The 15,012-nt window shown below is 42.8% G+C and overlaps 1 protein-coding gene across 3 annotated transcripts in view; it reads left to right on the top strand.

Annotated features, from left to right (window-relative positions):
- Positions 1-15,012, top strand: part of ERBIN (erbb2 interacting protein) — a 238,002-nt gene that overhangs the window by 146,259 nt on the left and 76,731 nt on the right. For all 3 annotated transcript variants that reach the window (XM_073680222.1, XM_073680223.1, XM_073680221.1), the window contains exons 5-6: positions 1,230-1,347; positions 9,992-10,070. In XM_073680222.1, coding sequence (XP_073536323.1) covers positions 1,230-1,347; positions 9,992-10,070 — 197 coding nt within the window. The remainder of the gene's footprint in view (positions 1-1,229; positions 1,348-9,991; positions 10,071-15,012) is intronic.

Raw genomic sequence — 15,012 nt, 5'->3', positions numbered from 1 at the left:
TTGTAAGCTTTAGGGCTCTGCTCGCAAGCTTAAAATGGAAATAGAGGGGACAAAAGGTAAAAATAAAAGTGCTCGTGTACGGTCCAGCCATCACTATAATAAATAGGGGCATTCAAATAACGCTGCATGAACCGGTCATCAGCCAGTCTTTGTATCTGCCTGTCTGGTACAGCAGTTTAAACCCCTTCTCTAATGAGTGAGAGCCGCTGCCCTCTCATTTCCCTGATCAGCGATGGTCCTGTGGGAATAGTCCTTGCATACAAAATCACAGAACACCCCTTTAAATTTAAAGAGCGCTACGTAGAAATGTTTGATATTGATACGTTTTAATAGCATTCACACTTTTCTGTAATTTAAAAAGTAACCATAGATTGATTTTTTTCCCATAAATCAACAGTACAGGTGAAAATAAGAAACGTTTTAACATATCTTATCAGAGAAATTTGCTTCTCTCTCCTGGACTGACGATTCATTCTTAGAATTCTGATTTCGCAGGTAAAATCTGTATTCAGTGACGATAGAATGTTACATTACTGAGATAGAAGATGACAGTTGGTGCTCAAAGTTCTATGGAACTCGGAGTAGAATGTCTGTTTCATTTAAAATTTAAATTTAAAAAAAGACCAACTGTCATCTCCTCCTCAGTAATGAGAACATCAGTCTTTACGGAATAAACATTTTATCATGAATTAAGAATGAATGATCAGTCCAGGAGGAGAAAAGCCGATTTCTTTGATAAGATATGTTACAAAGTTTCTTATTTTCACGTGTACTATTGACGTACGAGAATAAATAAAACAACAATTATTCCTAAAAGCTCCAGGGTAGCGATGTAAACTTTGTATCTACCACCACCCTAATTCCCCCTTGTGCCATATCTTGGGGGAAAGAGATATCCAACATGTCCAGTTCTATATTTCTAAAAGAGTTTGCCTGCTACTAGAAGTCTTGTCGCTTATTTCATTGAAGGTAGGTAAAAGTATGTTTTTTCCTAAGAAGAATATGAATCTTAATTTGCATGTTATTGAGCAAAATAAGGGCTAGAGAAACCGAGGTCTGTAAGACATACAATCACTTATAATGGTACAAAACTGCTGCATTGTAAGTTCTGCAACCCTAAACCTCTTTGTTCCTTTGCATATTGTGTTGTGCTCTGTTTTCCCACCATCAGCTGTGAAGTAGAAAATGGAAGCTGACTGCCATTTTTCTCTCTGCTTTTTTTTCAATAGCAACTATTCAACTGCCAGTCTCTGCACAAGCTGAGTTTGCCAGACAATGACCTAACAATATTGCCAGCATCTATAGCAAATCTCATTAATCTCAGGGAACTAGATGTCAGCAAGAATGGTAAGTACGTTCACAAGTTAATTGAATGGTGTATCAACAAGCTCCTAAGTGCTGCCGCTGCTAGAATATTTCTATCTGATCGGATACTTTGTTTAAAGACCATTTCTCCCTATAATAGGTATTTTACGGTTTCCATCCAGCCGCCTTGGTTGCCTTCACGCTTTAGTGACAATTATATCTATCATATATCATCACAGTGGACATTTGGGTTGTCACCCAGGTCTTTTTTCAGACTATGCATGACATATATATTGCTATTGATATGCATAGTTCTGGCCTAGAATACAATAGCGCTATATAGGGATCTTGATGACGGCTTTTGGAATGGCTCCAGTTAGGGTTTCACATTTTTGGAAATTGTAGTATTAGACCGAGGGGGTTTTCCCACATAGGACTTTTTTTAAGCAGTTTTTTGGGGGCAAAAGTCAGAAGTGGATTCATCAGGAAGGAGAAGTTCAATCCTTATTTGATATTTCCCAGAATGGCAAAGTTAGAGAAAATTATTTAGAAGGATGGAATTTCCTATATTGACTTTATCTTGATTGGAGGTGGGAACATATAAAAGGCATCAAAACGTTATACCTATCTTTAGAAATTATCACCTGTCCAATAGATGGGTGATAACTAACTGAACGTTGGGGGCCCAATTGCTGGTGCCCCACAATTCACAAGTTTCTGAAATGCTCAGGCTGAAGGGTGCGATGGCTGGACATGCCCACTACCACTCCATTCATTCCCTGAAATAGCCGAGCATTGTACTCCGCTATGGAGCAGTGAAGGTCATGTTACTTTATGTGAGTGCAGACAGTGAACGCACTCAGGATTCTCGGTAACTGCAAGTATGCAATTTGCATATGTGCGGTCACATGCCAACTAGACATGCACAGCCTCAGTCAATGAAGGTGTATTGAGAGAGGCCGGACATGTCTAGTCGGAATGTGGCCGGAAGTATGCAAATCACATACTTGAGGTTACGTGACCGCCCTATCTCAGCGCCGGAGAAATCTGCAGAGTGCGTGATTTGCGGATTTACAAGTTAGCAGTCAGTGTGTCAACAAATTTTTAATTTGTGGGGAAGTGTTGGAAGATCCCTGTTTGCTGTCTTATCAATAAGTTTCTTGCCAAAGAGAAGAAAGATGTTTAGTGTTGGATCGGTGTATACTGCGTTCTGGCTCAAAAAGAACAATCATGAGAGACGGAAAAAAATTTTAATTTTTTTTTTATTTTAGACAAAAAGTATAAAGTTGGAGGAAGACAAATGCTGGTAAATTACCAAAATTAGACATAGGATAAGTGTTGTCTGAAGGTGCAGGTGACACCTGACGTTATGCAGCTGCTCAGGATGTGCGCCATTATTCTGGATTCCACTTTTTATCTACATTTGCAGATCAGTTTTCCACTTTACTGGACAAGAAAAATAAACAAGCCGGGCTAAAATGTCTTTAACACAGGCTTTCCCTTTCCCAGGGATTACATTCTTGCGCTGGGCTTTATCTCTTCTAGTCTACGAGGCTTTAGAACGAAAGCATTTCCTTGTCAGCAGAGTTGACATCTTGAATATATCATGAGCAAAGACACAGGTGGTTAAATGACTTAATGAAAAAATGATACCGTGCACTTTACCAATAGATGTAATAGATATAAGGCCCTGGAAATTGCTGAGCTCTTTACCCAACAGCTGGAGATGTGGAAATGGAGAGTGAAAATGTAATAGACATGAGCTGATTGCAGTTCTCAGGGTTGTGGCTTTTAGGTGTCAGTCAGTTACTGCTTTGACACCTTGGTAAAGCTCTTTTATGCTTTTGTTCGCCTGATGAAAGTTAAAGGCAATATTCACGAACCATCACTTTCTCCTGTTTTTGCCATCTTTCTTCTAAAGTAATATCCTGCTGTGTATATGCACAGTCTGCACAGTAACGATGGAACCAATCGCAGCTTGTACGACTATAGTAATGGGGACTTTTTTTCTCTTCCCCAGAAATGAAGCCACTCTTCCACATTGTGCTGTGTCTGCAACTACAGCTTCAATATGTTGCCTACATAAAGTGAATTTATAAAAAGACAGTACAGTTACTAATAAAAAAAATACTATTAGAGGGGTTGTCTAGTTAAAGGGTTTGTCCCACAACCCAAGTACACTTCAATCAATAGATCTATAAAAATAAATCCATACTTGCAGTTAGATGTGTTAAAAAAAATGTTCCTGTGCTGAGATAACCTTATAAATGTGCCCCTGCTGTGTACTGTGTAATGGCTGTGTCTGACCGTGCAGCTACGTAGTCTGATCATACCACATCCCCTGGGCAGGGGAGGAAGGAAAAGAGGATACAGACATTACAGCAGGGGGTCACAGCTGATTCTTCCTGTGAGATAAAACTTTTATCTGCCTGTTTTAAAACTTGTTTTACTGAAAGAATCACCTGTGACCCCCTGCTGTAATGTCTGTATACTCTTTTGCTTCCTCCCCTGCACAGGAGCTGTGGTATGATCAGACCATGTTTCTGTACGGTCAGACACAGCCATTACACAGTACACAGCAGGGGCACATTTATAAGATTATCTCAGCACAGGGACATTTTTTTTAACACATCCAATTGTGGAAATTATTATTATTCTAAGATCTAGTAATTAAAATGTATTTTGTTTTGGGACAACCCCTGTAAAAAAATATACTTGTATATAACTTACTAATATATAGTTGCATTATGAAAGGTGTCCCAGTCTCCAGATAGCAGTGTCAGCCTTCGGTTCTGGCAGCTCCAGTCCTGACTTGTGTTAATGTTTTTGTCCATGTTCATATATATATATAGATAGATAGATAGATATTCTATATATATATATTTATTATATTATATATTTATTATATATATATATTATATATTTATTATATTATATATTTATTATATATTTATTATATATATATTATATTATATATATATATATATATATATATATATTCTGTGCCTTACTCACTGTCCCCTGATCCAGATCTGAGTTTCTGTTGCTCCTGGTGTGTGGCATTGACTGAGGCGCTGATCTCGTCAACAGTGCGACAGCCAATCGAGGAGGGGCGTTCTGCTTATACTGGCAAAGCCGCTAAGCTCACTGATTGGCCGCCACTCTGTCTGTGATGTCAATGCCACAGCCAGTGGATGAAGCAATAAGCAGTGGCGGAGACTCCACGGTGGACCTGGGGATGTTGAGTACAGCGTGTTATGTTTTTATACCAAACTGCACCTGGAGACTAAAATTTCCAGAAAGTAGACAACCTTTTCAGGGCCCCCATACACGTTAGACTAATGTCAGCTGAACGCACCAATATCGATTCGGGTTCGGTTGACTGATGTGTATGGGCGCCACCAACTCTCTGCTGACTGACAGTCCGGTCCTCCATGCCAGCCAGACCAGTGCAGTCTTCACTTCTTTTGTGCTTACCAGGTCATGCAAATTTATGATATCACATAAGACCTAGTCACAAAGCCGCAAGTAGCGTTCTGGCGTGCGCTGGGGCATCATTATGTTGCCGGGCCTAATAAACGCAGGAGGCGCCCGGGATCCCGGCTGCAGAAGTGAACTCTGCTCTGATCCAGCTGCCATATTGACCAGACTGGACGCCAGACCAGAGCCGCACAAATGTTTTTGCTCAACTATAATATCTATACCTTGATCATGACAGAGAAGGGTATGGGCCAGTCAGCCAGCCCCCTTCATGCTGGCACTGATGGCGTGCCAGCATCTTATATTTTCTCTCATGTAAAGCCCCAGCTGGGAGTGGAGCTGCCGCTCTGATAGAAGATCGAGCCCCTTTCCTGGTTTTGGCTTACAAATACTGAGGTAAAATACTGACCAAATACTGAACGTGTGAACGTGACCCAATAGTCCAACCTCCACTGCTAGTTCTCATAAGGCTATATTCACACACACGTGTGACACTTCCTAGGGCTGTCCTTTTTTTTTCCTCGGAGAACACATTGACCTACTATTATTGAGCCATTCACACATCCGTTTTAAAAATGGATCTGTGTCTCTGGTCGGGACAGCTCCGAGCATGTCCTGTAATGATCAGATTTTGGGGATCAGACTCCGCCATCATAGTCTATGATGGGGAACCGAGAGATTCTGATGAAACCAGGAAGACAGACTTTGTACTTTCAGGCAATGTTCACACCTGGTGTTTTTGCAGCTTTTTTTTTTGCAGTGTTTTACAGTACCAGCAAAAGCAGTGAGATTTCAGAAGTCTCATGCACACGCAGCTTTTTTTTTTCGCAACTCAATTCAAGAACTGCAGCTTTTTTGAAAACCTGCAGCGTGTCAATTCTTTCAGCATTTTTGCACTGTCTTTCCACCTAGAAAGCAATGAGAGAGTGCAAAAACACAGCAATTTGCTGCAATTAATAGGCAGCGTTTTTTTCCGCTTTGGCTGCAAAAATTGCCATGTGTGAACATGGCCTCAGTGTTCCTTTCCAGTTGCATCCATTTTAACTGATACATTATTACGAGACAATGAATTGAAAAAATCAGACAAAAACACTAAAGCAACTGGGATGCATCTAGAATGACACCTGAAAAAAATATCTGTCTGTTCTATCAGATGGTAACACTTGGGCCTCATTCAGACGTCCTTTTTTTTCTCCTGTACTGAGAAAAACGGACCGATTTATTTTGATCCGAGTGTCATCTGTTTTTCTTATACTTGGAGAGAAAAAAATACTCATGTGATAGTCAGTGAAAATCAGACAGCCCTCAGATGCCATCCGAGTGTGGTCCGATTTTCTTCACGGACCCATAGACTTTAATTACCGATTTTGATCCGACCTTGGATCAAATTCGGACACATCTCCGCAATTTTCCACTATCTAAAATCAGAGACATGTGAATGGCCCCATAGACAAGTGCTATTCATGAAAACCACGGATATCACTCGTACGTGAAAAATTGACATCTGAACGAGGCCTTGCACCTAAAGCTGTATATTTGCTAAGTTACCTTATCTCTTGCTAGAGGGCAGCTTGCTGCAACAGAAACCCCCCCTAATGTTGGTTAAAAAGACTAGGGTATGCTAGGTTGGGTAATTCCCTTTTCTTTCGCTCATCACCAGCTTAAAGGGAATCTGTCAGCAGTATTTTGCTATGTAATCTGAGGACGGCATGAGGTAGGGGTTGGTTGAGACACTGATTTCAGCCATGTGTCACTTATTAGGCTGTGTGCTGTTGTTTTTTTACAATGAGGGTTTTATCAGCAGGAGATGATCACTGCCGGACTACAGCTCATGTGCCTCCTGGTCAAACTCCGCCTCCAGCACTAACTAGCAGCTCACAGAAAGCTGTAGTGTGGGCGTGTTTGCTTTCTGAGCTCTGCTTCATGCTACATTTAAAAACTCTGTGTCACAGCTGCTACACCAAGTAACTTACGTGATACATCGCTGGAATCAGGGTCTATGCCCCTACATTATGCTGCTGTCAGATGAGAAAACAAAAACCCGGTGGCAGGTTCCCTTTGAAAAATATCCCAGCAACAATAGACATTTTTCTTTTCCTCTCTGTCAATTCTCTCTTCTGTTTTGATACGATACTTGGTTAGACAATCTATCAGATACCACTGAGAGTTTTTGTCATGCTCAAATGTACGCCAGATGCAAATCATTGACCTGCTGAATGTAAGTAGCCAGTGATGGCCGGTCTTTGCTGCTATGCGGACCTGTGTTTGGCATCCTGAGCTCGGCTTGTGTTGCAGTCCTTATTTGGATGCTTGGAGCCGCGCGTTTTACAGGACAGAATGATGAACGTAAACTTAGGAGTAACACATAGTGGAGATCTGTACAAGTTTATATCTCTGATGGGTCCTTGAAAGTATTTCCACTCTGCTGCGTTTCAAAATAAGTGTAGTTGTTATGTATTGGGTGTCAAACGTGATGCTAGCCATGGAGGAGACAACCGACGTGACCGGAGCGTTCCCGATGTCTATCTGTAGCACCGAAATGATCTGTTCTGGCTGATTGGTGTGACTGCGCAAATCCTAAAATGAGTAAACTGAGCAGGATCTCTTCCCTCGGACTAAAGTCATAGGTCCATGGCTGAGCAATAAAGCGATGTCACAGTTGGAATGGGTTAATAGGTTGGATGTTAGGCGCACGTGTCCCTAGTATTATTTCAGGGAATCTTTCAGGAGGTGTTTCGCTATGTAATCTGACAGCAGAATGATGTAGGGACAGAGACCCTGATTCCAGCTATGTATCTCTTCGTTTACTGGGTGCAGCAGTTGTTGAGCTGTGTATAACCCTGTACACACTACAGCTTTCTGTGTACATTGTACAGTGCCAGAGAGCTCCTAATCAGTGCTGTGGTTGGACTAGGAGCTACGGGGCAACTTGTCCTGTAGTGATAATCTACTGCTGATAAAACACTGATTGTATTGAAACCGCAAAACACAGCCCAGTAAATGACACATCACTGGAATCAAGGTCCCAACATAATGGTGCTTTCAGATTACATAGCAAAAACCTGCTGACCTATTCCCTTTAAACTACAAAGTGTTGCAGAACCGTTCTGGTAATGACCTCTGGTTGCCCATGCTCCTTAGATACTCCCCCCAACATCATTTGTCATGGTAGAATCCAGCGCCCCGATAGGCTTCAGATGGGTGGGCAGTCACGCTGATATTAATGTATATGGGGGCCTTAATATCGAAGTGGTTAACCACTAATGGAGTGGAGTTGGACACCTAGCCCCAAAATCTCACATATAATTTTGCTTATCGACCTTTAATTCCCAGGAGTGTCATGACCCACCATCTCCTATACAGGCTCCTGGGCAGGTTATGATAAGCACTGCATAAACGCAAATGCAGAAGAAACCTTCTAGAAGACACCTTACTACATAGGTGGGATTTAGGGTAGGCACTGCTGATCTCGCCATGTATTTTTTGCTTTCTAGAAGACTCCATATTTTTCTGCTTTTCAGAAACTCTGCATAGAGTATATTTGAAGAATAACAGAATATTTTTCTATGTCTTATACAGTTTTGCGAAAAAGTTCTAAATCCCGAATATAGTGACGGTTAGTTAAGTATAGGGATGACATTCAGATAACCTATTGTGATGTGGTGATGGGAGAGGAAATCCTCCTTTCCTCTGATGGCTTTCTAGGGTCTCCAGCATCCGTTCTTTACTCTAAGGGATTTGTTGGTAAGTCACACTCCGTTTTCTTGTGAGTAATCATCAGGAGTGAGTTTGCGCACACGGCTTTTTATATTGATGACCACAACGTTTATGCCCAGTGCTTATGAGGCCTCGGGGCAAAAACTAATTTCTTAATAGTCGGTGTCCCTTTGCTGCTAGTGCCAAAGTGATACCCTGAAATCTACCGGTGGAGTGTGGCAATTCTGGGATTATCGTAGTGGGGTGGTCCATTCTCTTTTCGATATGGTGTGGAGAAACTGTATAGGACTTATGTCTTCACTGAGACTGTATTGTTGGCAAACAGTGGAAAATCGGCCCAAATGTCATCTAAAAAAAAAATAGCTAAACAGTGGAAAAAAACCATCATAATTGGGGTGCCCATTTAATCTTTTACTCTAAGCCTGTTCTTTTCTATGTACTTCACTAGGGTGTTATATTGAAGAAAGTCTGTCAGCACAAAATGACTGTTCAGACCAAGCACATGCACTCGGTGCACCCTTGGTGTGGCCAAACATTTAGGTGCACCTTACCATTGGCTTGTTTTCTACTGGTCTCTGACCTCCTCTGACTATATTATGCTAGAGCTGTCAATTCTAATGTGGTGGGGGAGGAGATGGAGGGAAAACAAGTGAGTGGGAAGGTGCACTTAAATGTTTGGCCACACACAGGGTGCACCGAGCTATTGTACTTAATTTCAACAGGCTTATTTTGTACAGACCAGTTTTGTGTAAGGGCGCAGTCAGACAGCCCTATAAATCGGAGTGAGATCGAAACGCAGTGCTCGGACTGGCCAGCGGCTCTACTGACCCGAGTATGACAGCTTAATATATTTCTATGCAGCTGTCACGCTCAGGTTGGGAGAGCCGCCGGCCAGTTCGAGCATTGCAGTCCGATTTATACAGCCATCTGACTATGTCCTAAGACTAATCGGTGGATCATGGGTGAAATTGTGCAATTTTTGCATGCTGACTTTAGCATTCCACTAAGGAATATGACCATGTAATATTTTTTTCCCTATAGTTGCAAGGTTGCATCGGGAGAAACAGAAGTCCCATCACGGTTAATGTAATCCCTTGATGGTTTGGCACCATAGCCAAACTGCATAGTCCTATAATGGCATTTTAATAACCGCAGCAATTTCTCCTACACTGTAATTTAATGTGTCTGTTTTTTGGGGGGGTTGAGCTATTTTAATTATTTCAGTGTGGGAGAACAATGAGGACTTGTCATTCTTTATATGATTTACAGGCATGGTGCACAAACATATGCAGATCTGAGCCAAAACTAAAACCACAGCTTCCACAATACTTATTAGGTAAATTATAATTATTCGGTCATGGTTTTAGGGCAGGTTTTCAGTCTTTTTGAAATGTATACTGTTTTTTTGTCATATTTAATCCATTATTCTTGATTATTCCTTAATTATGTAGAAAAATATGACCTAAAAAAACCCTCTTATTATTGACAGGTATACAGGAGTTTCCAGAAAATATTAAGAATTGTAAAGTTTTGACAATCGTCGAAGCGAGCGTCAATCCAATATCCAAGTAAGTAGCGCTAAGTTCCCAGTATTTCTTTGAGCATTACATCTAGTTGCCTTTATTGATTCCTACCTACAACTAGATGAATAATAATTGGTTAAACCAGTGCGTAATAATTAGTTTAATTAGTCATGGACTTAATCCAGTTGCTTATATATTTTTCAAAGATTCCGTCTCCTTTCTCTATCCATGAAGACTATGGCAGAAAATGTATTTCTTTTCTAAGGCTTTAAAGAAAGCTCCAAATTGGTGACTGTAGGAGGGAATAATTAAGAGGTTTGTGACATGTTACATGCAACTCTGGGGAATAAATGATTATTATTACTGAAAACTGCTTAGCGACGAGCGCTCGGAAATCAAGACTCAAACCCCTCGTGCCCTTTTCTCAGTCTTCGCTTCTGTGCTCCCCACCCCCAAAGACGTTCTCTCTTTAATGGCAAATGGATTATTGAACAGTTTGCAGGACTTTTTTTTTTTTTCCTTTTACGAACCAATCAAGAACTTGAAGCAGATTGCGTGGCCTGATTGATTAATTTAGAGAAACTGCAGGAATCCGATGATATATCAAAGCTCTATTACAGAAATAGGCTGCGCTGATTGTCTTTGGTTTGTAGTGCGCCCTAAATCACCATTAGTGTCACATCAGCAAATATAGACCGGACCAGAAGAGGGTGAATTATGCCTGCCGGTCTGCCTGACATTTTAGCTTGCAAGAATTATCTAGTTTGGTTTTCAGCTAATTCTATGCAGAATTGCTCTCTCTAGTTTTACCTATAGGTGACTATAGGAGTTATCAGTTCTTTAGAATTAAAGGCCTACCCTCACGATAGGGTGCTATTAGGTCAATGGGGGTCTAACTATTGGTTCCCCCATCTATCAGCTATTTGGAGGGACTGTGATGTTCCTTCGTTGTGTTCCCTTCATTATTTACACAGGTTTGTACCGCTCAACACCATACTTTCAGTAGCGACAGTACTAAATATTGCAGCATTGCCCCAAAGCACTGCCTCAGTCTCTTCAAACAGCTGATTGGTACCGGGGTGCTTAGTTGGACCGCCACCATTTTTAATACCTATTTTATGGATAGTTCATCAATTTTAAAGAATGGAATATCCCCTTATAATTATCTGACTCTTTTTAAAGAGCTTCCAGTTAAGACTATAGTTAAAGCACCACTCCAGCATATTTTTTTAATTTTACCACTGGAGAGTGGTGCCACTAATGTAAGTTCCCTGCCCCTAGTCTTATACTTACCATTCGCCATTTTCTTCCGTTATCGGCACCACTCTGGTCAGTCTTCTGCAGGTTGTGACCTTCCGGATCGCTCCAGTGTTTAAAGTCACTTCTTAATGTAAGTCTATGAGAGCCAGAACGAGGGTCTCATAGACTTACACTGAGAGCTTGTGACTGTTACCTCTGACTTACGGTCAGTTAGAAATTGCGATTGCAAGATGGTGGCGCGAGACTGGTGCGGCGTTGGGAACAGATGAAAACACTGGAATGGTGCCTTAACTTAACACGCGAAACAGAGATAACCATTTGGCTGATAACCCAAGTAATTTTTTTCAAGTCTTTAAGCGTTTGGACGTGACTAAAGCTACACGTGATATAACTGTCGGCAGATAGTTGTCTCTTCTGACTCCCCCCCCCCCATACACTTGAGCGCTCGGTGGAGCGTTTGTGTATTATTTTCATGCATCTATTTCTCCTGAAAGCAAAAGGATCGGCTGGTGAACTTCTATCTGTCCCATCCTTCTCTCTCATGACATCATCCGTTGGGGAGGCTGCCATACACAACAGAGGGTTAGGCGGTGCAGCCAACTCTGCTAATGTGTATGGGTCTTTACATGGCAGCCACCTCATAGGTTCTATGTTCGAGGCAGTCATTTTTCCCAGGTAGCTTTGCTGAATTTCTGCTACTTGCCAGATATCCCGAATAATTCTCTGAAAAGTAATTGTAGAATAACTCCTCCTATCGCTGACCTTGTGGTTGTCTGATCATACCATTGGACTACTGGAAAAGATGTGTCCAATTAAGCGAGGGAGTGGCAGGCTTCCCCAATCAGTCAACTTACAACATTTTTTAACAACCACTGAAAGTGTAGTTGTTTTAATACAAGGATTAGGTCTAAGGAAAATACTAATAACCAAGTGTAGGAGTCTCTGTCTGGATCCTGGAGCCCCTCATATACTTTAGATAACTGTCGACTGAGGGATGGTTTGGCCGGTAGGTATCTCGCTCACCCTGCCGAGCGCTCCTGTGTTCTCTATGAACAACTACCGGAGACCATTGGTGTCGGCTCTTAGAGAGCAAAAGGACAACCAGTACAAAATCGGACATGCTGGATCCTTATCTTCCCTCTCTTGGCTGAACCATTGATATTTGCGTGTTCGTCCAACGTTAAGGTACCGTCACACTTAGCGACGCTACAGCGATCCCGACAACGATACCACCTGGCAGGGATCGTTGCTGCGTCGCTATGTGGTCGCTGGTGAGCTGTCAAACAGTCAGATCTTCCCAACGACGCAGCAACGATACGGCGACCCGTAGCGACCTGTATAACGATGTCGGCGGTCGTTGGGACCCTGTCACATAGCAGCTACTCTGACATTTCAGACCTCGATGAGGGACGACTTCTAAGTTCTGAGTCGCCAACGAAGTCGTTGGTAAGGTGTCAAACACACCGATGCATGCTACCCAGCGGGACCTCAACGATCAAAAAATGGTCCAGGCCATTTCGACACGACCAGCGATCTCACAGCAGGGGCCTGGTCGCTGCTACGTGTCAAACGTAGCGAGATCGCTGCTGAGGTCGCTGTTGCATTACAAAACTTGTGATTCAGCAGCGATCTCGCTAGCGATCTCGCTTAGTGTGATGAGGGCTTTAGTGTATGGGGGCCTTTAGAAGCACCATCAGCTTATGATACCTGGGGCTGCTCGTAATCCCTGGTAGGTAGTTGAGGATTGCCCCAGCACCCGCATTGCATAGTGTCTTGATTTATTAGGAGCTGTGTGCAGTAAAGTATAAGCTTAAAAGGGATGTGAGAACAAATAGAAAGCCACAAGTGATAAGTGTCAAATGTTGCTTATAGGGGCAGGCATTTAGGCCCATACACATTACGATGAGAGTCAATCTGAGCATGGAAAAGATAAAGACAGCACAAGTTTGATAAGTTGTGGTTGAGGGTTCAAAGTTTGGATTGTATCCTAATTAGGTAAATACCCTTTTTTTCTCCTTTTTATATAAATCCAGAAGATGCGACATCCACAGGGCAAAGAAATTATTTATATGCATGTGATAACTCATCCGACCAGTTTATTTTAATGTGTTCTCATCGATGTAAGAGATATAAATCTATGTTGATGTGAGGTCTCTGATATTTTCTATTACCAAATGCAATGTGTAATTTGTTTATAAAACTGTTTAATAAAACAAATTAAGTTTAAAAAAAAAAAAGTATAAGCTTAAGAGCGCAGTCAGACGGCAGTGATATTGGAACGTAGTGCACGGACTGGCCGGCGGCTCTACCGACCCAAGTGTAACGCCCAGCTGCGCTTGGTATCACAGATCCTAGAAGAGTGCATTGAAGGATTCCTCCACAAGAGGCCCCCATAAACATTCACACATCTCCACCTTCCACCTCAGACGAGCAGAGGGAGCCCGTTAGGGATATAAATAGGGAAGGTGGAGCTAGGTAGCTCAGTCTAGTCTGGAGTCGACAGAGAGCCAAGTTTGTTGAGAGAGTTCCTGCAGGAGAGAAGCCTGAGAGAGGTCAGTCTGCAGTGGAGTACAGTCCAGACTCAATTGTAGCTCAGAATAGGGAGCTTTAGGTGTGCCGGCGCCATTAGATCGGTGAAGTGCGGCAAGCTGCCGTTAGTGTGTATAGCCTAGTGAGGGCCCGAGTAGGCCGAAGGCGAGTGGAGAGTTAGTATATAGGGGGGCAGAGGAGCTTAACTAGCTCACCCCAAAGCATTTACCTGACACCGGGTCCGAAGCTTACCGGGATCTCTATGACCCTGTAAGGCATAACCGGAATCCCTGGAGAACTACAAGTCCCAGGATCGCTAAAGTGCTGATACGTAACAGAGCCAGGAGACACATAGGCCCCGTAAGCTGGGAGCGTGCACTCCAAGAGAAGGCCCAACCACTACGTCAGCCAGCGCAGGACAGAGACAAAGTTAGGCCTAGCTCCAGGCAGATAAGAAACTTATTACGTAGAGGCAAGAAACAGGAGGCCCTACACCCGCTCATTGGGGAGGATCCTGACATGCACCCTTCACCCTATAGTGCTCCGGGATGTGCCTGAATTTCCATCAGTAAAAGGTACCGAAGTGACTATCGTGTCTGTCCCTGTTCTTGCTCTGACCCGGCTGGGTCTAGCCTGTCCTGCATCCCTGTTCAAACGCTGCCCTGAGGCCTAGCTCCACCTGTGGGGAGCTATACCATCAAGCTGCCTTATCACCGGCCTCAGTGGACTGCGCAGCGCTGGTGACTCTCACCAGAAGCCACAGGTGGCGTCATGAACTTTCATAAAAATAACAAACCTATTATCCCAGTATAATATCCACGCTTTTAAAGAGTGACCCCAGGGTACGGGCCCGGGAGCCGACCACCGCGACATCCCTAAAGGCCAGGCAAAGGCCCGGGTACCGAGTCATCCCCATCCCCTGGGCTGGTCACAAGCATGACCACTGCATAGAAATATATGAAGCTGTCAAGCTTGGGTATGGAGATCCGCCAACCATTCCGTGTACTACGTTCCGATAACACTCCGATTTATCCGGCCGTCTGACATGTCACAGTCTGGCATTATAAGACCACATCCACACCGGTCGTTTTAGGCATACTTGGATCAATTCCTGACTAATCAAAGAGTAACCACAATCCTCATGTCTAAAGTGTAATCATTTCTTAAAAATTGGGTTACCGTTATTTACCCATTGAGC

The sequence above is a fragment of the Phyllobates terribilis genome, unplaced genomic scaffold (assembly GCF_046119375.1).
Source record: "Phyllobates terribilis strain yellow unplaced genomic scaffold, ASM4611937v1 Scaffold_1__5_contigs__length_1240528914, whole genome shotgun sequence".
NCBI lineage: Eukaryota > Metazoa > Chordata > Amphibia > Anura > Dendrobatidae > Phyllobates > Phyllobates terribilis.
Note: the sequence above shows the minus strand (reverse complement) of the source record. Positions and strands in the feature narration are given on the sequence as shown.